We start from the raw sequence: 24,336 nt of genomic DNA, 5'->3' as shown, positions 1-24,336 counted from the left end.
TTCACAAACGAATGCTTACATAATGAAAGGATTAATAAAATACCTACTTTAAAATAAACGTTTTAATCGACAGCAAAAGGCGGCAAAGCTTTTGTGTACCTAACATACAGTGCTGTACTCTACTACTGGCAGGATAAATAAGCAGTAAAACCATGGAATTAGTACCTAGATTCTCCGTGGTACCAACATATTTTAGTTTAAAGTATGTTTTAAGGTTTTTATGAATAAGGGTATGAAACTAATAAACTGAACTTACCGACTCTGACACAAATTCTTTTGATTAAATTAAAGTATGACGATGTTCCAAAGCCAACCCCGAAAAGCTAGGCTAGACTAGTCAATGTGCAAGTTTCCTCACGATGTTTCTCTTGGTTTTTTGTGGTTTATGAAAACTATTATACATATAGATGAGTCATATTGGTATAGAAACATGTGGCACTAGTAGGATTCGAACCTGGGACTTTTAGATTACAGGCGGACGGCCTTCATCAATAAGGTAAAGTCGCATACCTACATATATAATTGACCGAGTGGAGCGTTGAAAAGTACCAAACAGACTCACAAACTTTCGCCTTTATATTATTGTGGGATAGCGAAAGTAATTAGGTAGTTAATACAAATAACTTGTGGAGTCCGTGTAATTAGGTAGGTATATGATCTTGTAAATACCTCCTGAATGTTGGTCATTTGTAAAGGGTAATCACGATCGGTACAAGAGTAAGTAAGTATATTATGACATGGAATAAATCATAAGTTGAGTAGCTAGCACCAAGGGGAGTATTTTGGTTATAGGGGTTCAAACTCTAACCCGAAAAGATAAGATTTACCATTAATGAAATTAAAACTATGACAGTCTCGTGACATATTTCTACCTTATATTTACCTACCTTATATATCACCTATACCACCTCTAATTAGAGTTCTTTCTTCTATTTGTAACTTTAAAAATAAATTTCGAGCCTACCTTCTAAAAAAATAACTGTACACTTCGCCGCCGGTAGCGGGTGTTGCCACTAGAGTAAACTTTATTTTTTAATTGTTTATTTTATTTTTCTTTCTTTATTATGTTGGGTACGTGTATGTAGCTACAGTCAATGTTTATTGTATAAGTAATATATCAATCGTAGTTATATATCTCCTTCCCCACTGTTAATATACACGCACACCGTTCGCACACTGATTCAGGTCTCATCTGAAAATCAGTGTATCGCCCCTCTGGGTGATACTGTGACCCCTATGTGTACTGAGATGGGCCTTTTTGTATTGCTGCAACCCAGTACACTTGCTTTTCAATTGTGCTTTGTGAATACTGTGTTTTATTTTGTGTTTTTTGTCTAGATGTGTATTGTGTTGTTTTTATTACAAATAAATGTTTTATCTATCTTATCTATCTACCTTGATTTGACTGATAACACTAGAGTAAACTGTGAAAAACGCTTGCAAGTCGGTGGGCCATTACTGGTTTAAGTATCTGAACCCCGATACTCTAAAACCTGACTACGTCCGTGGTACTCGTATGTAGTACTCGTAGGAAATAGTACTTACTACCTCCTTTATTATTCAAAATTACCTAAGGGAGAAAGCCCCGGGGTACAGCATAAACTGACTTTCTTTCAAAAAGCAATGTTTTATTATCGATGTACCAAATAGGTACATGAATGATTGCGCAGTGGTTTACAAGATGCAGCCGAAGATACAAAGTCCACAAATCCACATACGCGCCACGCGCGTACCTACTAGTCATCGGGAAACATCGTATTGCAGATCGTAGGTATAGTAGTACCGCTATTCGACCTTGCTTGACTGGAGATATTCGGTCTCTGTGATTAACTAAATAAATGGATACATTTAGATAATAGAGCTTCATTCGCTTCATCTGTGCATTATATTTAATATTGTTTGAGATATGAGAGATTCGGTGTTTAGCAGTCACCTCCATCCTGCATTTTATCGAGTGAATTCAGTTTAGTGTGTCGAACTTTCGTAAGGAATCCTGTTTACTAGGTACCTAAGTACTTACTTGTTGTGATTATTAACAAAAGTGTAAACAAATTGAGTTTAGACTCCATAATTTATTGAACATTACAAAGAGTTTTAATTTAAATGTGGTGGTCTGGGGAATCATTTATACGTGGACAACCGTTAAAATTATAAATAACTTATCACAGCCATACAATTATGTGCATACAGTAGGTATACATAAGCAAGTGGCAGATAAACATTTATTAGATATCAGTATTTACATTTACACGCTCTGATGTGTCTGCTGTAGCTGTAAGCACGGGAGTAAGGATTTATTTTGATATTTTACTATTAATTTTATTATAGTATAAATAAATTTTATATCAGTTAAGTGTAATTTTAGGTACCTACCTACTTTTAGAAAGTAGATTTAACGCGCGGTAAACTAGATGCAGTGGAGGTAGGTACTTTAGTTTTTTATTTGATATTTATTTATCTATTTATAACAATATGTATAACCTACTCTTCATTATTGCATTGCACCTAAATGGTTAATAAATTTTGTATGTTACTATATATAGTTTGCATATTACTTTGTAAGTAGGTACCTATGCGTCATTGCAATTCACTATTCACACAACGTATTATAGGTAGTACCAAATCATCAGTTCCGAAATTATATAAAATACAATAAAAATATAAAATTTCGAAAATAAATGAACATATTCGATAAAATTAATAAATTTTCATATTACAGTATACTATGGACAATATTAGAATTATTAACAAAGTGGTGGATGGCGGTCCACCTTTCTGGATACCAGCGAACATCTCCTTTGGGCAGTACGTCATAGACAAACTGCGAGCTCTCGTCAAACAGGGAGCCTCTTTGGCGTTAGTAAGTAGTCTTTTTTTTTGTACTCTTGAAGGCGAAAACATGGCGAAAATAGAACCCTTAAAATGATCCCTCGGTGCGCGTGTCCAACTCGCACTTGCCCGATTGTTTTCAAAGCATCCAACCAAGAACCTTTTATAAATAGGTAAGTATCTTACGATATATGTATATATAACTCCTCTACGACTTCTTAGAGGTCTACATATTTATGTAGACCTCTAAGAAGTCAAGGATAGAGATTTCTCTATCCTTGACCTCATGTACATGGCCCTTGATACTGATAAAAATCTTCAATAACTTCCAGATAAGCTTGTATAGTGAACTTTGAGCTCAGCGAATTACATTTCATGACGACTCTGAAAATTGGTTGTAAACAAACATTTGTTTTTCAACTCTCGCATAAGTTTCCAAAAGTCATTCGAATTTTTAAAGATTTTTAAGTTGATTACACATCACACACAGTTGATTACATTGTCTTTGTTTGTCTTTGTTTTTAATAACTTTTATTGTAAAAAAATTGTACCTTAGCGATTACAAATTCATTGGACAATGTGGACATGTACCTACGTAACATACTTACCTACCTTAGTCCGTGACAGTTTTGTGTTTGAAAACTTGTTTTTAAACTACCTAATTAAGTTTTCAAGGAAATTAAAATACAAATAAATAAATTTAGCATCATTTAACTGTCAATCAAGTTTTCTTTGATAACTTCGCTCAGGCACGTGTTCAGGCACATAGTTAGGTACATCGATGATTCATTTTGTTCATACATTCACATTGTGATCAAATCAAATCATTTATCCAGAAATTATTATATGTATTGATTAGACATTCACATGCACTTTTTCACGTAAAATCAATCATAAATACATATAACAAAACAGTAGAAAAAAATTCCTGTAGGTTTACATTACATTGAATAATTTTACGTAAAAATAAAATTAAGCTAGAGTCACAGCGTAAGAATTTAAAAAAAAATCTGTCTGTCTGTATGTCTGTCTGTTTGTACACGCTAATCTTCGGAACTACTGGGCGGATTGGAATGAAACTTTTTTGTTATATAGCTATTAAGCCTGGGCAACATATAGGGTATAACTTATTTTGAAAACTGGAACACCTGATGGAGAACAATGATGGTTCCACTAAACTATAGGGAATGTAGAAATGACGACCTAAAAAAAATTGTTCAGTCTGATGAGCATTTTCTGTTGAGATATAAAAATCGAAGATCTGGAACACCCGATGTAGACCTATGATGGTACAGTTAAACTATAGGAAACGTAGAAGTGACGCTCTAATAAAAGTTGTTCAGTCTGATGAGCATTTGCTGTTGAGAAATTTCTCTAATAATTTTGACTCCTTACAAAAAGTTGTTCGTCCACGCGAACGAATTCGCAGGCATCAGCTATTTTTATAATAAATAGTAATTTCTCACAAAATGCCAAGTTAAAAGGGCTTATACCATTATTGTTTTTTACATTTTTTTTCTAATAGTATAACAAAGTACATAATGAGCATAGTCAAAAAGACTAGTGGTAATCAAAAATGTGAGACAGGTAAGACAGAAATCAAATGGCAAAGGGTCTGTTTCACCGCTTGCTGATAAAGTACCTGATAGACTAAATCTAGCATATCAAACACAGCGTTAAAATTTTTGTTCCACAAGTGTTGGAGAGGACTAGATTAATAACATCAGGCAGATTTATTTAGTGGTTAATTTATCTGTCAGATTATATTTATTTATATATTATATGTCAGAAATTCTGCAATTAAAATATTTTTAAATATTCAATTGCAGATTAACGGTGAAACCGGCCAGGAAATCACCTACCAACAGTTGCTGCAAGAGTCCGTTAACATTGGGTCTGGCTTGAAGAAGCTAGGGGTGAGACGAGGCGACGTGGTGGCTCTGTGCAGCGAAAACCGATACGAGTACCTCGCTGCCGCCATCGGCGTCATCTGCCGCGGGGCGGCCGTCACGACCGTCAACGTAGAATACACGCCAGGTATTATTTGTCACCATATTTTACCGTCCATTTATCTATCAGCGAGCAACTTGTTTATCTTATGGTATGTTTCTTACTAGGTAGTTAGTACTTCTTACTAGGTATTCTTACTTCTTATTATATAAGAGATATTCAGGAAAGAAGATGTACACGCCCCCTGTAGAGACTCTTAGGTCCATACATCTTCTTTCCTGACATTCTTGGGTGACACTCTTGGTGTTCAGATAAAAATAATAATCTTCAGATAAAACTATGTTCACTGTGTTTATCTTTATTGTTGAAAATATGGATAAGTGAGATCAGATAGTTATTAAAAGGATATGGAGCCGTTGGTACCCAATACTGAGACTGCAATTTTGTTAGGGTTTCGTACCTTAAAAGACAAAAACTGAACCCTTATAGGACCCCTTCCTGTCCCTCTGTTAATGAAAACCTTTTTTCTCAAGAACACTGATGGTAAAACATCGGTGCGCGAGACCGCGAATGCAACTCACACTAAATCGTTTTTTTTTCCAAATCAGTTGACCAACAAACACTTTTGTATATATATGTATGTATATGTAATCTACATAATTTAATCTAACTTGTTATGTAATCTAAATATTAAATAACTACTCTTTGATGTCATCGGCGCGATTTCAATATACATATGATTTTCAGATGAGCTGAAACATGTTCTGAATATATCAAAACCGAACGTAATTATATGTTCAGAGAAGAGTGCTACAAAGAATGTTCAAATCCTGAAATCTCTCAAATACATTGTAAAGATAATTCAATTTGACGGCTCGCCCGTGGACAAGTCTGTAATTCCATACAGCCGTGTGACGGAGCATGTTGATGAGAAGTATTTTGAGGCGGAAGCGGTACAAGGCTGGTCCGATGTCGCCTATATTCTGTACTCTTCAGGCACCACAGGGTTACCAAAAGGAGTTATGTTGTCCCATCTCAATGTACTTTATTCTGCTGCTACTTTCGAGTAAGTTTAGAAGATTGTAGATATCTCACAAGATTGAATTTCTAATAATACTTAGTATTAATTTTAAAGGATTGGATAATTTAGAAGGAAAAAATGTCACTACACTTAAGTACCTAGAAGATACTTATCTAGTGAAAAAATAATATAAATTATTAGATATTTTCCAATTTTCTTTTACAGCAACGAAGACAGAGTCGATAGCGAACTTATAGCAAGATTGTTAACAGTTGTTCCGTGGTACCATGCTTACGGGCTAATGTCTACGATCAACTATTTGATGGTCAAGAAGACACTCATCTATTTTTCAGGATTTAATCCCCAAATGTATCTCAACGCAATACAGACACACAAGGTAAATAGAAATAATTTCAAAAATATTTATATTGACTGGCTAAGAAAATATTTATAGCCTAGTTCATATGCTAAGTAGATATAAATAGTTTACCTATTTTCCTTGATCTTGATTTATTTATGGCTTTAGTTATAAATATTTAAATTACACCAATGTTTGTATTATTGAATGTTGGAACAATTAACTTAAGGTTAAGTGAATGTACAGTGATACTACTATATGTGGCTGTAGGCTAACGTCCTGCTGGCCGTTCCTCCAATCGTGGTGTTCCTCGCCAAGTCCCCACTGGTGGAGAAGTACGACTTGTCTTCAGTGTATGTGGTGATGTGCGGGGCGGCTCCGTTGAGCACGGAGACTATCAGCGCCGCGAGCAAACGGTAACTATCAAATATATCATGGTTATGGCTCCTGTATGCATGCATGGCCGATAGATAGTGTAAATTTGTAGAAACATCAAAAACATGTTATTTTTGTGAAAATAACTATAGTGGATGTAACGTGATAATTCGACGTATGTATGTATCCCTACAATTTCATTGTCTTCGTATTCAGATTACCAAGTTGCATGGGAATTTTCCAAGGTTACGGAATGACTGAAACGTCATTGCTGGCTACGAAAGATCTTATTGACTCATCCCGTAAAGCAGGCAGCGCTGGGTACCCAGTTCGTGGAGTCAAAGCTAAGGTAAATATATTTGGGGGCTAAGGTAAATAAATATACCATGAAACATGAAACCCATAGATCGTTGCGTTTGCAAGCACTTTCTATTTTTTTTTACACGATGCGTACACGATGTGGGAAAAGACAGCATGTGGATTTGGTAACGTACTACGTGTTCGTATGTTTCGTGATAGGTCTTCTTATATGTATGGAGAAAAATTTGACTTGACCGACTGACGAATCAAAGATTCGAAAATTTAGATAAGTAGTTGAGCAGGGGTCGGGCAGGGAATTAGAAAACTCATCATTATTTGTTTCTTCAACTAAATATCTGTGTATTTGCTGAGAAAACATATTCTTTTGTAACTCTTGTGAGTCAAATTATCTCAATCGTAACTATCACGGACTAATCTCCATATGGTATCTATTTTTAGTATCAGTGACATGTCATCTGATGTTGTAGGCAAGTGTTTAATTATTGTATTGCCTTTTTTTGCAGGTTGTGGAATTAGATACACGAGTAAAATTGGGACCGAACCAAAAAGGTGAAATTTGCTTAAAAGGTCCAATAGTAATGAAAGGTTATGCTGGAGACAAGGCTGCTACCAGAGACATGATGGATGAGGAAGGCTTCCTCAAGACTGGAGACATTGGATACTTCGATGAAGAAGGATGTTTCTTTATAGTTGACAGACTAAAGGAATTAATCAAATACAAGGGAAACCAGGTAACATTACTATATTCATAATAATGAAGCCAAATTCTAGCTCCCGTGGTTGTCGTATGAAATGACTAGGGACCCATACTCTAGGTAGCTGATAAGCCACATTAGCATTCCTAATAATGCTAATGTAGCCTATCAGCCTGCCTGACGTCAATACATCAGACAGGCAGTTTATAAAATCAAAGCCGAATCTTCAGAACTTTAAGTTATTCTTTTACGCTGACTTCAAGTTTAACGGCGTGACAGCCGCGAACGAAACCGGGAAATATAGAGATAAGAGAGAGCTTATACATATAACTTATGTTTATAGTTTATTTTCCCTTTTTTGTTTAGGTGTGTAATTTTATTTTCTTTTACAATTCTTATTATTGAGATAGATTATTGAGATATAGATGAGTTTATATCTCTCATCTCTGCTAGGTTGCGTTCGGGTTGTGAAAACGCGAATCCTGGGAGCCGGGAAGTCTTCTTAAAGAAACCACTAAAACATATTTGAAACTCATCGAAAGTTTGTTGAAAAATACGGTTGGTTGTTGTGTCATTAATTATATAATGCAAATTCAAAATTTGATAATTAAAAATTTATTAATTATATAATGACAAACATCACTTTTCGATTTAAAAAAAATATTTAAAATAAGTTTACCGTCCATTTCCAAAGCGCAGGCGAAGAAAAAGCCATTCTTCTCTCTTCCCCGCAAAAAACCTTTTTGCTAATGAGACTGGTTGACTGTGTAATAGGTGCCTCCCGCCGAAGTGGAGAGCGTGTTGCTGCAGCACCCGGGCGTGGCGGAGTGCGGCGTGGTGGGCGCGCCGCACGAGGCCGCCGGCGAGCTGCCCACCGCCTTCGTCGTGCTCAAGCCGGGGCTCCGTCTCGAGCCCGTGGAGCTCGTCGACTTCGCGGCTAAAAGGGTTACTCACTTTTAATCACGCTTTTTTAATCTACTTCATGTAAAAAAGTAAATAAAAAAGTGTTATCACACACGCATCAAGATGTATAAATACACAAAAATATGCATGATATTTCATGAAATCCTTTACTTAATATAAATAAAATTATATAGGTTTTTTTCTTTTTAAACACAAGTTTGTTAAAAATAGGAAAAATAGTAGGACTAATACTACTAGTAGGTACATTTGTTGCCCGTGGTCTAACCGTGCAGTTCTACTAGTCGATCAAAGATCCAAGAGTATTTTTTTATCCGTGGTCCGATCAATTAAACCATATAATAGATTTAGAAGGGCCCTGCGCGCGTGTCGAATAGGCCATATTACGCAAAGCTCAGTGCAGATGGCGCTATTAGTACAACTAAGGTACACAAACATTGCCAATGGAAGCAAAAATCGGAAATTTTCAATATTGTTGCAGATTTACGAACAAAAATACCTTCTTCGCAATCGTGGTGCGAGTTTAAAGGAAAAAGGAAGGATTTCGTGGATTATCCTGAAAATAATTACACTATTTTAGGTTATGTTCTGCATTATTTGGTGTGGTCATAAACTTATATAAACTTGATTTTGACTGAAGATCTTACCTGTATGAAGTCCATATTTTAATAAGTCTTCACGTGTAAAGAGTTCCGAGCTTCTTTTCGACCGTTTACTGGCTCGAAAATTTTACAGCGTGAGGCGTATCCCATAGTTTTCGAAGTTTTTTATCTTATGGAAAACGGTTTTTCCCAATATATCGAATATGCTAAAGTGTTGTATATTTTCACAAACGAATGTTTACATAATGAAAGGATTAATAAAGTACTCTAAAATAAACGTTTTAATCGACATAGCAAAAGGCGACAAAGCTTTTGTTATTTTGTGTATCTAACATACAGTGGCAGCATAAATGTGCAGTAATACTCCTTATTAAAATATTTTATTTTATAAATTTTCAGTTATCACCGTCGAAGCGGTTACATGGTGGAGTGATATTTGTGGATGAAATACCGAAGAATCCCTCAGGAAAAATTTTACGTCGAGTACTTAAAAAACAACTTTTGAAAATGAAAAAGAGCAAACTCTAAATAGGTATAGGTATATAGATATAATTATAAATTATATATTGCTATACATATAAAATATATAGAGGATTGCAATGTACTACCTACAAAAAAAGCAATCAAATCAAACACAAATGTCTGAAGAAATTGAAAGTTACTTTGAGTACCTAAAAGTATAACACATGTTTTTCTGTGGAACCTACCTATTCTTTAGATTGAGTATTATATATACATAATACTCTCATATATGTATATATATATATATATATAATTACCTACCTATATCTTTATTTTGTTTGTAGTCCTGAAATTGTAATGGTGAAGTTTTCTAGTCAATGGTGCTTACTACATTTATACATACTGAAATAGCAAAAATTAGCATTTTTTTTATAATCGATTAAAGTTACATTATTTCGTTTACTTTCCAAACTCACAACAAAATGGCAATTAATAATAAAAAATACTTACTAATTACTACTTGATTTCTTTAAATTTTCAGATACATAGATAGAATAAAAGCTCCATCAGGTACTTTATTCCTAAATAAGTTTTTGACCTAGGAATCTTCTCCATCTATTTCCTCCACCACGGTTTCGTGTACCTGAGCTTGCATTTGTAATGTTTAGCTATACAAGTAATAAAACTCTTGAGAAATTACCGTAATTACCTAAGTGTCTTTTTATTTCATTACCTTATAACCTAAAATCTAAGATTAGCCCTCAGAAGATAATGTCCTGTGGGTACGTACTTATGTCTAAACATCTAATTCGATTATGTATGGATATTTTTTATTAGGTCTTTGCCTTTTTCTTGCATTTAAAGACCAACAGATGTACCTTTATAACTAATTACGCATGTAAATTGTCACTTTAAAATATTATCATATACTACAAGGCAGGTCGACGAGCCAGTCGTCAGGGCGCTCGTCCACAAGCATGATTGATTGTGGCAGGGACATATAACAAATACTGCCATATATCCTCATATATCGCACAATACTGCGGACACCGATCCAATTATGTCTAATGGATAAACTCCCAGCGGCCGATGCTCGGAACCCCGCCATTTCGGACTCTACTTAATACATAAAATTGCTGAACAATTTATCTAATTAGAATTGTGCATCTTTCCGATAGACACGTTGTTCGAAATCATGAAAAAACTTAAACGAAATTCGCACTAAGCTGGATTGGTATCATCTTAACATGGTAATAACTTGGATGTGCTTTCACGTGACATACAAACAATATCTGAAGGACTTTCACCACAAACCAATGTTTTGTGCCTCTCTGCCTAACTTGGCGGTGGGACCACGGATTTAAGTTGCAACTACTAAAAGTAAAATGTCAAACAAACACTTCCTAAAGGAGCCATCCTTTCTCTTTAGGTGCCTACCGACTCCTACGTTTATTTCCAGCTTTACGGTACCTAAGCAGTACCTACCTACTATCTATTAAAGTTAAACAGTAAGTAGTTTTCGCAAAATACCTAATTATCTAATATGAAATACTACCGATGGCAATCAATCGTACGGAATTTACAAACGCTCGCGGAAATTCAAAGACGTATATTTCAGATTCGCTTTAACAGATCTATTTCAGTATTTCCGCAATATAAATGAATTTTAGAATCGGCTCTATCCTCGAGGTATCTTTGGTAGGGCATATAAAAGTTTACATTCGTAAATCACCTCGGTACAGTTGATCGGCTCCATCGCGGGCGCGCGGATCGCGAGACGTGGCCACCCGCTCGCCACACTCGCGCTACTCATCCGCGAATACCACACGCGCCATACGCTGCAATTATCTATCATTCTATTTATTTTTTTAAACTAAAAAGTGGTCTAGTCTAGTAACTCCTGGGGGAATAATGAAATAAACATGTAGCTGAGAGTTAGCAAGATGTCTGTTTGCGGTCAGACAGAGGAGGAGAGCGTTTCGGAGGAGATGGGCGCTCCAATCCGGGAGATTTATGAACAGAAGTCAGTGAGCAAAGTGGTGCGCGTGCTGACAGTGCTGGCGTACCTGCTGTCGGTGTCGCTGGCTGCCATCCTGCTATCGGTGTACTACGTGTGCGTGTGGAAGTCGCCCGAGCCGCCGCTCTCCAACGACACGGAGGAGATAAGCGCGCGCCGCGGCGATCACCATGACTACACATCACACGGCGCTGCACCAGAATCATATTATAGTAAGTTTCAAGAGACTTTGTCTAATTTCCGTCATTTCTTGACGATCATAATTCATATCGTCTATGACCAACTAAAGTTAGTCAAATCGTACCGTATTGTAATGGTTTTTAAAAGTAGTTAAATATAGAGCGTAGGTACGCACTACATTTCTAAGTAGTTTACGTTTTTGGTACTTTATAACCACTGGTTCCAAAACTTTCATAATTTTTATAGTTGCTGTTTTATATTCGTTTGTCTATTACTATCATAGAACTCAAAATCTCAATAAATCGCTTTGAAACTAAATAAAAACAGAAATATAATAAAAACGTAAGTGTATGACATTATCGAAATAGAAACGAACTTTTCCCTCGTAGGGAGCGCTCGCAACGAGGGTACTCGTGGATCCTGAGTGCACCATCAGGTCATGCTTATATAATGTATTGTCATGGAAACTGAAGCGACGTGGGAAATGTCAACTCTGTAAGACAACTGAAAACAGGAGAAACTGACATTTGATTATATACAGACAAGCAAACATTGGGACAGGTGAAACTAAATTAAAACTTGTAAACATAAAATAGCCTTAGAAAGTAACAGAAAGTAACATAAAAATAATTTCACTAAGAATTTATGAATAATTTCACTAAGTATAACCATTTGTTTTGAATTAACAGAAAAATACAAAACATACTTTAAAGTATGCTTTAACTTTTTATTCGTATTTCAATTTTTTATTCGGTTAGTTCATGTGTCAAAAGTACAACCTAACCTATATCTGAACTAGACTGCACAATTACTGATTAATTCAATAAAACTTTTGTTTTCTGCTGCTTTCGTCTACGCTAAATCTGCCAAGCTACGGACGAAGTTACATGACATTGTTAAGTCGTCAAAATGTGAAGAGCAGGCGAGAGAAGAGCCTCGACTCGTCCGACATTGTTACAGCATGCATCTCAAACAATATTTTATTTTTACACTAGCGGTCCGACCCGACATCGCTCCGCTAAAACATAATAAATACGCCTAAAGCTTCCTCCGAAAGCACGCTATATCTGCCGCTGCATCTACTGGTATTGATGAAAATCCGTGAAAAACAGTTATTTTTGAGTTTATCGCGAACAGACTGACAACTTTGTTTTTATAATATGTAATAATGTATCCAAAACATTTTGAAAATATTTCTGGTAATTACTTATTTTTTGAGATTTGCATAAATAATTACCATTAAAATAGTAGATCATTCACCCTTTAGATCGTAAAAACGATAGACAAGCCTAGAATTATGTAAGCATTTTTCTAAGATATTATTTCGTTTTTTCTTACTTAACGAGTGTGTCAAACATTGATGTCAGATTTTATATTTAAATCACGCTACCGGAAATCAATCGCGTATGATAATGGAAAATAATTCTATTCTCACAAATATTTAGTTACCCGACAGTTAAAAAATCTCGTCTTGTAACTGGTTAGGTAAGTTTGGTTACCAAAGTAGACAATCTGCATCTGCATGAAATAAATATATAATTCAAGAAAATAGAACAATGTAGGTATATAAGATACCTACGTGTCCACTATTGTCCATAGAAGCTGCAGACTGACACTGCACGGCACTGACAAACCGGCTTGCACCCAAGCTTCATACAAAAACATCACTTAAACTTATAAACTTTACTGATTCATTACTTTTTCTCGATTCCATGTAAGTATTACAATAGGCATCACGATGAGACCGACATATCCATAGTTTGCATTGTACTAGAACACCAGATATAAACACAGATACTGGCACAACGTTTACCTCATTTTATTAATGGTTCAAACATTTCAATGTAGTTCAATAGACACAGAACAGCTACAATAACATGGGAATAATAAACGAAAATGTCTTATCGTCGAACTTAGTTGGTTGAAATTAACATAGTTGCTTACATAGAGAATAATAATACTACTTTAGCGTAGTAAACATAATATGTAAATGTGTTCTCTCTCTCTTTCTTTCATTCTTTCTTTGTCATGACTGCAAACAAACATCGAAAGAATTTTCAAATTATACCTGTTGTTTCAGATATACAAACTTTTCAAATTTTTATTATTTAGATAGAATATATTTTAAATGTTTGTTCCTAAAAAAGACTCATTAACCTGTAAAACCTTTATAGCAGTGATAATTTTCATATCAAATTGATTGATTTCCTATTATTATAAATATTATCACGTGTCCACCCTTCACCTATTCAGGTGGAGTAAAGGATGGAACACATGTCGCGGAAAAAAAATGTCGTTTTAGGTCAAATATGATGGTGCTTAGATTTTTTCTCTGTGTTCACAAAATGAATAGTGAGAAATTATGCAATTAATGAAAAGGGCGTTATTTTGTCACCCATGGATGGGCTATCGCTCAGTACATTCCCCAATTATTCGCGATGAGTCAAGTGCAAAGCCATATTTGAGTTGAATTTGAGCGCCTAACTTTATGAGGAAAAAATGAGAAAATACTGAGCTTAATTAAGTAAACCCATCGCATATGATCCTCTACAAACGTCACGACGAAATTGAAATCACAAGTACGTTTCTTTAATTCATAAATACGTCATTCATTGACCATCGTTAACAGGTCGGTGGTCTTCATTCGGGTGGTCGCACGAGTCCAAATTCGTCTCGAGGGGTTTCCTGCAATCCAATTAGCGCCGGTCTAACCTATTTGTGACCAAACTCGACCTGCTGAACATCAATTACCTCGTTTTTGGCTAGGAAATTATAGCTGTAAGTACATGGAGTCGGTATTGCAGCAATTCATTTCTGCTAAGTAATTTTATAATAAATAATAGTTTGCAACGACGATTTCTAACACAAGTACGAGTATGTACGAGTATTATTTGCTTAAAATATTGTAAATGATGCAATTAATAAAAATAAAGAATATTTTATTTACTTTATTTATTAATGTAGAATGCAACAATAAAAAAGTTAATCATGAAGAACGAACATGATTTAATTAATGAAAAACGTTTTCTCCCGAAACGCTAATTTAATAAAAATCCAATCGAGCTCGAACGCTCGAACTCTGTCCCTCTATTCGTTAGCGAACAGTGGCGAAAGCATGTCTCGTTGTTGTCTTAAATACATATTTCGCAAAAATCTGATCGCTAGCTACCACTTAAAGCTACGCTAACGCGCGTAGGCATTGACTACGTAACGGGCGGCGTACTACGGCCTATGGCTACGAACATTTCTGTAGAGGTGTTCTGCTACGAAAATAAAAGTTTGCCAAGCGGAGCTACAGCTTGAAAGATTCCTAACAGTTCGCTTTTCTAAACGCATTTTTTATATTTTTTACTCCTTGTTTAGTCCCAATGTGAAAAAAAGAGCTTTTTGTTTCTGTATTAGATTTTTTTTCGTAGGTTTGTTCTTTATTACTTCCATAATACTCTGAAATGGTTACGATATTGATTTTCAATGTTTAATATGCACCTAACTATTGTATTAGTTGTATCTAATAATTAGTATTATTTAGTTGCTCGTTTTATTATTTCTGTTCAAAACTGAATCGGTTTTCATCCGGAAATTTCGATACCTAAAAATAAGTTCTTAGTAAAGACAAAATAATTTTTTCGCTTTTGCAATTGAATTGGCAATATTGATCCCAAAGCGGTTAGGTCGGCGCGCGCCTCCTCTCCACGCCCGGCGCCGCGTCGCTGCCGTCGCGGCGCGTCCCGCACGCTGTCATAATATAACGAGACACCCTCTTCTGAATTAACTTTGTTTGCGTATTGTTATACTTGACCTCCCTCGACGCAAATAACACTCGTCAACGAACGACGCGACGGTCCCCCCGGACGCGCTATCACAGTTATTTAACCCGGTACTTGTGCCTGTGTCTACCTACTTTGTGTATTTCAACATATAAGTGATGTTTCGCTTTATCCAGCACATATTTACAAATTAATATAATATGTTGCTTTCATGAGAACGTTAACGCTCCGTAAAACGAAACAATGAAAATACAGGGACAGATTCATGACAGACGAATCGCGATCGTATGGCTGCGTCAGAGGAACTGGAATAGATTTCCACATACCGGGCGTGAAATTAAAGGATAAACAAATGAAGTTCGGAGCGGCGTCGATTATAATGAAGCAGCAGTCCGCACCAGGAGGTGTCAAGCAGCAGACACGGGCGGCGTGACCCGGCACCGCGACTCGCCCGCGGCGCATCGTCCAAACTGGGGCATATCAATAAGTGTGCCCCACTTACCTGGATTCGGCTGCGAGCTTCGACTCGGTGCATTCAGATTGCGAGCTGTAGCGGAGATGTCGGGCAAGTCGGTCGCTTCGGGCAGCATGCGGTCGTGCGCGGGCTCGGTGCGGCTCGGCACGGGCAGCGGGCACGAGGTGGTGCTGGATGCGCTCTACGAGCGGAAGCGCGACAAGAAGAGCGTGCGCGTCCTCACAGTCATCATTTACGTGTTCTGCGTGTCGCTGGCCGCGATCATGCTCTCGCTCTACTACGTCTTCTTCTGGGAACCCAAGGACGCGCACTATGCGCAGCGCAAGGTGTCTCACTCTGTAGACCAGCAAATCAGCACCACACCAATGCCCACATGCTTTTTGCCCCACACTGGTAGGTCACACGACCAACACGCTTCCCTAGTTGACCCTTTCTCCTAAACTTTTCTATCTAATAACTGTAAATATAGACTAATACAGTATTCGATCTGAATGGAATGCAATCTAAATTACCTATTACAACAGTATATCCTGCTTTATACCTTTCTCTAAAACACTATCGATAAGAACTACCTTACCTACTAGTTATGATGATGACTGTCCAATGATATGTTAAATGTTAGCAATTAAATTTTTGAAACATATAGGTACATGGTACATAGGTATATTTCTAAAAAATACCTGGATCTTGCACACTACCTAAGTAAAATCTGAAAAAAATTGTTCGTAAATCATACTGAACATGATATCACCTTTAACTAGAATAAAACACTATTCCCGAGAGATACACAGTTGCCAATGAAGATCCGAAATTTCATTGGCTTGATTGTGTATTTCTACCTCAGCAAAAGTTATCTTGTACCTATATAATGAAAGAAATGCGTATTGTTATACTTACCAACGTCATAGTAGATGCATAAGTATGCATCTCATAACAGTAGCACAGATTATATTCAATAACTATATTCTATTTAGTAACTCGATAAATAACCACATTCAAATACATACAGCAATGCACGCTGCTGTAACAATAATATACCTACATCTGTGCTACATATAGATCGTTCCGGAGGGGTATGGTCGCCGTATACCTATCAGTGTATGCGGCGCATTCTTGCCTTTGAAGATTTTTTGAGCACGAATGCATTCTTCAACTTTATTACACTTATAGTTTCTTCTGAAATGACCTTTACTTTCTTTTTTTTACAAAGATATACTTAAACAATAAAAACATCTGAACATTCTAATGAACCTCAATTACCCATAAACCAATCTGCGAGCTCTCAAGTTTCCACAGTTTTTTTTTATTTGCGATCGATTTATGATAAAATTTCAAGTGGGTTTCGTCCATCACTATTTGAACAGGGATCCATATAAAATTAACGATGTTTTAATGGCGCTGTAGGTCTGTACGTTAGATAGCTAGTAAACATATAAAATCAAGATGTAAACGACGTGTCTTTCATGTTCATTCAGGGCACACCAGTACAAAAGTAACGCAGAAAGCTTTTTATTTTTAACAAGACAAACACTTTTTATTTCTAAAAGGTCAACTACCGGACCTTTATTTATGTTTTTTTTTTTCACAGATATAAAAACATGATATTGTTTTTTTTATAGAATTTAAAGTTTGAATAGAAATATATGGCACAAAATTGTCTGAAATGGGGAATTGCAAGCCACAATTGTTTTTTGATGCTAAAAATAATTCTTAAAAGACTACATTCTTGATGATTCACCCAAGTGCATCACGTATGCGATGTTGCACAATAAGTAGGCAGGTAGGTACAAGTAGCTACTAAATTTAGTGTCTTTACGAGGAGCGGTTTCCGAACTTGCGTCAACTCGATGATTTCTTAACTGCATCGGTATTTCCGCTCATATAAAATCGATTAGGTATTCCAATAAATGAAAGACTTTCGGGTCAGCGCTACGCCTGTATAAAGTCTACTTTTTTTCTTGGTCCCACGAATACATAATCTGCATATTTTATTATAGTATTTATAATGAACTGCGGGGTGAAGGCAATATCTGTTACAGCATCCTGTTCAAGTGGTTTGCAATATAGACTTAATAAGTTTGGTCCAGGTTCAAATAGCATTTGGTCATATTAAATACGTAAAATATTTTTGAGACAAGCTTTTGCTGCCTTCAAAAAGATGAGGCGTGCAGGAACCGTTGAGTTCCCTCGTCGGTTGCCGATCCTAGGTGCACCATCAAGTCATGCATATCGTTACTAATATTAGTGAATGTAAGTTTGTTTGTTTGACGACTTCGGTGGCGCAGTGGTAAAGTTCTTGTCACTGAACCGAGAGGTCTTGGGTTCGAGCCCCGGTCTGGCCATGATGGAAAATTATCTTTTTCTGATTGGCCGGAGTCTTGGATGTTTATCTATATATGTATTTGTTATAAAATATAGTATCGTTGAGTTAGTATCCCATAGCACAAGTCTCGAACTTACCTTGGTTTGCATACATGTAGTTTAAAGTATATAGAAGGACATAGGGTACCTTGCATCGATCAATTAAGCCGGCGAAGCCGCAGGCAAAAGCTAGTCATAAGAATACATTAATTGTTATTTGTGATTGTCATGTAATCGGTTGAAGAGCTATACTTCAAAAATTGGTTCCACTCGAACTAACGCTTATAAAAAACCGAGATACATTCACGTTTTTTATTACCCTGCCTGATGGATATAAAAACAGAGTGCATAGAAACACTTGAAGCCGGCGGCGGCGGCCGTTTGAAGAGCTCCGTTGCTTGCAACTCGCGCTCGTGCAAGCCGCCTGCACTCGATCTAAATATAACCTAAACTATGTTACGTACAATAACCGCACCCGCTCACTGATCATGTTTATAAGATATAAATCACTCAACGATTTCAACCCGCCCGCGCCCGAAATAGAATTATGGAATAACGGCTTTTGTAAACTGATGTTAACGTTTGTACGAGCTTATAAAGTAATACTGTACCAGTAAACTAAGTAAAACTATACAGAAATGAAAAAACGGTGTTTTATTAACAAAACGTTAATGAAAACATAAGTATTAATTTAAGAAATTAACAAAAAAGAGATGAATAAATCTAAATGACTAGGTGGGGCACAGTTTAGACAATCTTCCAGTACCAGGGGGTAGTTAGGTGGTGCATTAAGTTTTTTACAAAAAGTAATTTTTTATACAAACTGTTATTGCATTGAATACAAAAAAGACATGTAAACTGTGCAGTTCGTTCATCGGGAGCCGGTCCTGGGTGCACCAACACCAAACTTACGTATAGGTAGGTACAAAATTACTCAGCTCAATTGCTTGAAAATATCTGCTTCAAAAGCGAGTTTCAAGATTCCATCCAAACAAACATTATATTAATTGTTATTTGTGATTATAAGTTATAAGTTGTATTATAAGTTATATTGCAAGTTAAATACAGCTTGCATAAATGTAAATCGGAAAGTTGACTATATTGTTTGTTGACTATATATTTCATGGAGAAATTTCTTTTTCACTTTTATTAGACGAATATGGTTCTTTAGCTCACTTTCCTACATTTGTTTTTGCGTATTTATTTATAATTAGATGTTGCCGATCTCAAAATTATAGAAATAGAAAAAATAGAAATAAATTTATTCATAACATACTAATATACATCACAGGAAATGAACAAATTGTTAATATTACAAAGGCACATTAATTATGCTACAAAAAGGTACTACAGCTTGTGCCATGACGCTGATTTTCAGTGATACAAGATGGATGAAGAACCAGAAAATAGTTCGCAAGATAAATCCGCGAAACTTATACAATTATATTATAAATAACAATGTCAATATGGATGAACATTATTAATGACTGGGAAGAAAATACAACAAAAATTACTATAAAAACTTTAAAATATGAAAGATGAAACAAATAATAATATTCTATTTGAGTATTGTCACAGTACAGCACGGCTATGTATCTGATTGAGCAATGAATAAAAACAATTTAAGATTTGACTTAAATGAAGTGACAGATTTAAAGTTTCTAATTGGAGGCGACAAATTGTTCCAACATTTTGTGGCCGCATAACGAAAGCTGCCACAAAATGCAGCCGTACTGTGCTGAGGTACTAATAAGACAGGAGCAATTCTCGTTTTACCCTGTTTTAACTTTAATTTATTATATAGATATGATGGCTGACATTCATGTAACACGAAAAAAATAAATGTGGCAAAGTGAACTGAAGTCAGTTTAAAAAAGTTCTTCTATTGCACATATTTAATGGGCTGTTTTGGTTTAGAAATGGGCTAACATGTGAGCGTGGGGGGATTTGGAAATAAAAACGTACGCAGGCATTTTGGACAGTCGTACCCACTGGAGCGAAGCCCAGGAAGTGAATAAAATATATATAAATGTTGGCGAAGTGGGATAAAATATAGCCTTTAGCAATATTGAATAATGTACCTTTCTAATGGTGAAATAATTTTTGTAATCCGTTTCGGAGATTACCTGCCTCAAACATACAAAATCATAAACGCTTATGTCTATGTCTATCAAAGTCTCGTCTTATATATGGGCTTCTTTAACTAACAATAAATGAAGAAGATTTTTAATGGGAATATTTATGTATAATATTTGTTTTAATTTTATAAAAATGTCATTTAAGTACTAGGTAATTACTTGTCTACATATTCTGTGTTTGTCCACCATTAGTAAATTTTATTCCTAAGGTATAACATAGGTACCTGTCTAGGTGTCCATTTCTTCTTCGGAATACACATACACAAATCACTCACACAAAAAAGTTGTTTGTTTACCTTGTTGTATAAAATAGAACCAAAATTCTTGTACATATTTCGCTTACGCTATGTAGGTATGTGTGTTTTGTTATATGTATGCCCGAAAATTATTTAGATTTAAAACTAACCAATATGTTTATTTACTGTAAGATGTGTTATATTCATGAGGGATCGCCACAGACCATTCAGCCTTAAAGGTCTAAATGGTCCTAAAGCTAAAGGGTCTGTGGGGATTGCATAAGTCAGTATAGGACTAACTTTAAAAAAGCTTATTTTATAATATCGTAAAACCCAAAGCTAAACACAAATTATTTATAAATAATCCGACCTATTCCGACTCAATCGTACGTAATTAATTGTATAAATAAATCTGTTTCATTTCGCATGTGTAATAAAAAATACCTGCCGGATACGCGGTTACGTCAGAATGGTTAGGCTGGTAAAGAAAGAAAGAAATAATTTATTCGGCAAACACATAAAATCCAAACATACAAAAGAGTAACGAATATAGATCGAATACAATATGTAAGCCGAAATGGCGACCAGCTCAGCATGGTGCCATGGTATCGAGCCAAGGCGCTGATTTTCAGCTGGAACCAAGTACAAAAGTAGGTAAGGTGGCAAAATAAACAAGTTAATATGTACGGAAACATAAACAAACAACAGCAAACAATAGGATTAAACATATACTGACTTAGGAAAAAATGTAAAAAAAGGAATAAAGATAAATTACATGGAAGCTATGGAAAATATATATATAAAGTATAAATATGAAACTAAAAATAATTCAATGTATTGCCCTCAATTTGCCGCAATAAAGTAAACTCTTTGATGCGTTTACGGAATATTGTAACGAATAGAAAGAAAGAAAGAAAGAAAGAAAGAAAGAAAGAAAGAAAGAAAGAAAGAAAGAAAGAAAGAAAGAAAGAAAGAAAGAAAGAAATCATTTATTCGGCAAACACATAAAATCCAAACATACAAAAGAGTAACAAATATATATCGAATAAAATATGTAAGCCGAAATGGCGACCAGCTCAGCATGGTGCCAAGGTATCAAGCCAAGGCGCTGATTTTCAGCTGGAACCAAGTACAAAAGTAGGTATGGTGGCAAAATAAACAAGTTAATATGTACGGAAACAGAAACAAACAAAAACAAACAACAGCAAACAATAGGATTAAACATATGACTTATATATAAAAAAAAGGAATAAGGATAAATTACATGGAAGCTATGGAAAATATATATATATAAAGTATAAATATGAACCTAAAAATAATTCAATGTATTGCCCTCAATTTGCCGCAATAAAGTAAACTCTTTGATGCGTTTACGGAATATTGTGACAGATGACAAATTACGAAGAGGGGGAGGTAAATTGTTCCAGATTTTGGCTGCGGCATACTTGAAACTTCCTTTAAAAGCTGTTAATTTGTGACTCTGAACAATGAGAAGGCCAAGACGAGATCTAGAAGACCAGTTTAGCTTTTCTAATAAATATAGGGGTTTACGGTATTTAACAATTCCAAAGAGGAGAGTAGATAGATGGATGTAGCGGCGTGACGACATGTTTAGCATTTTTGCAGAATTGATGAAGGGTGATACATGTTGTCGCGGTGGAATGTTAAAGCAATATCTTGCACAAGCATTTTGAACTTTTTGAATGAGCGCCTTAGTTTTTGCTAAAAGTCGCGGTCCATAAACAGAGTCAACGTAATTAAGTCTTGACAAAATTAATGATTCAGTAAGATTTATACGAAGTTTAAGGCAAAGATAATCTCTTATTTTGTATAAAAGTTTTAAACGGTAAAAGCAGTTACGGGAAATTTCTACTATGTATGAATGAAAACGAAGTTCAGAGTCCATCAACAGACCTAGATTACGAGCTTCTGAAGTAGAAGTAATAGACTGTCCATTTATGTATAATTGTACTCCACAATAGCTGTGCAGTGAACAAATAATAGAAACAAATAATGAAATTCTATTGGTTGTTTAAAACTCAGCCCCATACAGCACAGTTTTAGGGGAGTCCCAATTAAGATATGAAATCCATATGATATATCTTCGCTATCTCCTATATCTGAGCGGGTTTCCAGTTACTACATAATAATAATATACAACAATTATTTATATCGTTGCAGGAGGAAGCAATACCTCAGTGAACGAGCTAGTGACGACTATGCCGCTGGCTGCCGAGGTTGGTGAAGACTTCGTTAACGCTAGTGGGAGCCCGGTGTCTGACCTGGACGTGGTGTTCAGCGACACTGGCGCCACCGCTCTCTACAACGACACCACGGACGATGGACCCAATAACAACACCGGCACACTCACATGACATTTACATACAACTTACACTTAATATTATGTAATAATTTAACCAACCAAATTAGGCTCTTCATATAAGTAGTGGTCGTTACTATTTGCTCTGATTAAATACCTAGTCAAAGCAATATCGTTACAATAATATATCAATCGTTGTCAAATGATTTAACGCCCAAATTCCTGCAAAATGCAATATAGTACTATGTAATTGAAACTGAAACACCAATATTGTTCTAGAATAAACATAATCTATTATAGTAACCAAACCATCACCATACGATAGCTGCAAAATAAGCGCCATGGTCTAGGTCTAGGTATTGCGCTACGAGTATGTGAATGTGAAGTCAATATGGTACTGTCGTGATTTATCACGACAGTACCAGGTTACTTCGGTTAGGTAAATTTTTACATGTACCTAACCATAGCTGTAAAGTAGTTACCTAAGGTACCACTGTTACAAACTGTGGTACCTTAACTGTTGAGTAATTACCTAGGTAACTACTTCACAGTCATATTAAGTCCTAATATACATAAGAACCTCCCTATTTTTAATATGAGTGGCCTAGATTTACCTAAACTCGTATTCCTAGCTATTTACAAAGTCCTAGAAATTTACACTAGGTGTTGTATTGTTGGTTAACTTAGGTATGTAGGTACTTCATCATTTAATATTTAACGTCAGTTATAACGACCATTTTATGTAATATATTTTATCTCATCTTTGATGCTGATCTCATTTAGCGCTAAGAAAAATGAAAATAATTCCTAGAATGTGCAGTGTGCATTAACTTTCTAAGTCTATGGTAGTTTACTTGCCAGCATATTTACTTAACTAATTACTTTCAAAATTTTGAACTCCTTAAAACTCATTATAACGTCCATTAATTTATAGCTATAGGGAATATTTAGCCGTGATTTAGCCTGTAAATGCAAGAGGAATGAATGGCCAAGCCCATTCCGCGAGCATATAAGGTGAGTGAGTGATATTCTGTGGTGATACGATGAACAGTCAAACAGTGACATACACGCGTAACGTTTGTTTGGGCAATTTTTTTATGCAGACAACAATATGCTATCTCCGAATAAATACGTTTATGTCTAAGAGATGCTAAATTAGATACTTACTGCTATTATTATTTGTAGATCTAATATTCTGCCTATCGATACCTACAAGCTATTTTGATGTTTTTGTACGTAAGATAAGTATAGTATTGTAAGTATATAACAAATAAGTTAAAGTTGATATAAAGAATCATTATGAACTTA

The 24,336-nt window shown here is 35.6% G+C and overlaps 2 protein-coding genes and 1 long non-coding RNA gene across 9 annotated transcripts; 2 read left to right on the top strand and 1 right to left on the bottom strand.

The window, feature by feature from the left end:
* Window positions 1-1,155: 1,155 nt before the first annotated feature.
* On the top strand, window positions 1,156-9,813 carry LOC128677338 (uncharacterized). Of its 6 annotated transcripts, XM_053758095.1 has the most exons (11): window positions 2,019-2,286; window positions 2,720-2,860; window positions 4,659-4,866; window positions 5,527-5,845; window positions 6,026-6,197; window positions 6,429-6,574; window positions 6,750-6,882; window positions 7,358-7,585; window positions 8,324-8,494; window positions 8,952-9,050; window positions 9,472-9,607. In XM_053758095.1, exons 2-10 carry the CDS (start codon window positions 2,726-2,728, stop codon window positions 9,048-9,050), a joined length of 1,611 nt encoding a protein of 536 aa, XP_053614070.1. In that variant the 5' UTR covers window positions 2,019-2,286; window positions 2,720-2,725; the 3' UTR covers window positions 9,472-9,607. The 6 variants fall into 6 exon arrangements, with proteins under 6 accessions (XP_053614069.1, XP_053614067.1, XP_053614066.1 ...); XM_053758094.2 differs by lacking the exons at window positions 2,019-2,286; window positions 8,952-9,050 and adding an exon at window positions 1,156-1,767 and having other exon boundaries at window positions 9,472-9,813; XM_053758092.2 differs by lacking the exons at window positions 2,019-2,286; window positions 8,952-9,050 and adding an exon at window positions 1,156-1,771 and having other exon boundaries at window positions 9,472-9,813.
* On the bottom strand, window positions 6,441-15,962 carry LOC128677343 (uncharacterized). Its single transcript, XR_008405519.2, has 4 exons — window positions 15,825-15,962; window positions 11,267-11,742; window positions 8,229-8,486; window positions 6,441-6,578 (listed from the first exon to the last, which is right to left on the bottom strand). It is a non-coding gene; the product is annotated as an uncharacterized LOC128677343 (long non-coding RNA).
* inaF-D lies at window positions 11,478-24,336 on the top strand. Of its 2 annotated transcripts, none has more exons than XM_053758100.2 (2): window positions 11,478-11,763; window positions 22,890-24,336. In XM_053758100.2, exons 1-2 carry the CDS (start codon window positions 11,478-11,480, stop codon window positions 23,081-23,083), a joined length of 480 nt encoding a protein of 159 aa, XP_053614075.1. In that variant the 3' UTR covers window positions 23,084-24,336. The 2 variants fall into 2 exon arrangements, with proteins under 2 accessions (XP_053614075.1, XP_053614074.1); XM_053758099.2 differs by lacking the exon at window positions 11,478-11,763 and adding an exon at window positions 16,057-16,366.

The sequence above is a fragment of the Plodia interpunctella genome, chromosome 17 (assembly GCF_027563975.2).
Source record: "Plodia interpunctella isolate USDA-ARS_2022_Savannah chromosome 17, ilPloInte3.2, whole genome shotgun sequence".
Classification (NCBI taxonomy): domain Eukaryota; kingdom Metazoa; phylum Arthropoda; class Insecta; order Lepidoptera; family Pyralidae; genus Plodia; species Plodia interpunctella.
The sequence above is the reverse complement of the archived record's forward strand: the minus strand, read 5'-3'. Positions and strand labels throughout refer to the sequence as shown.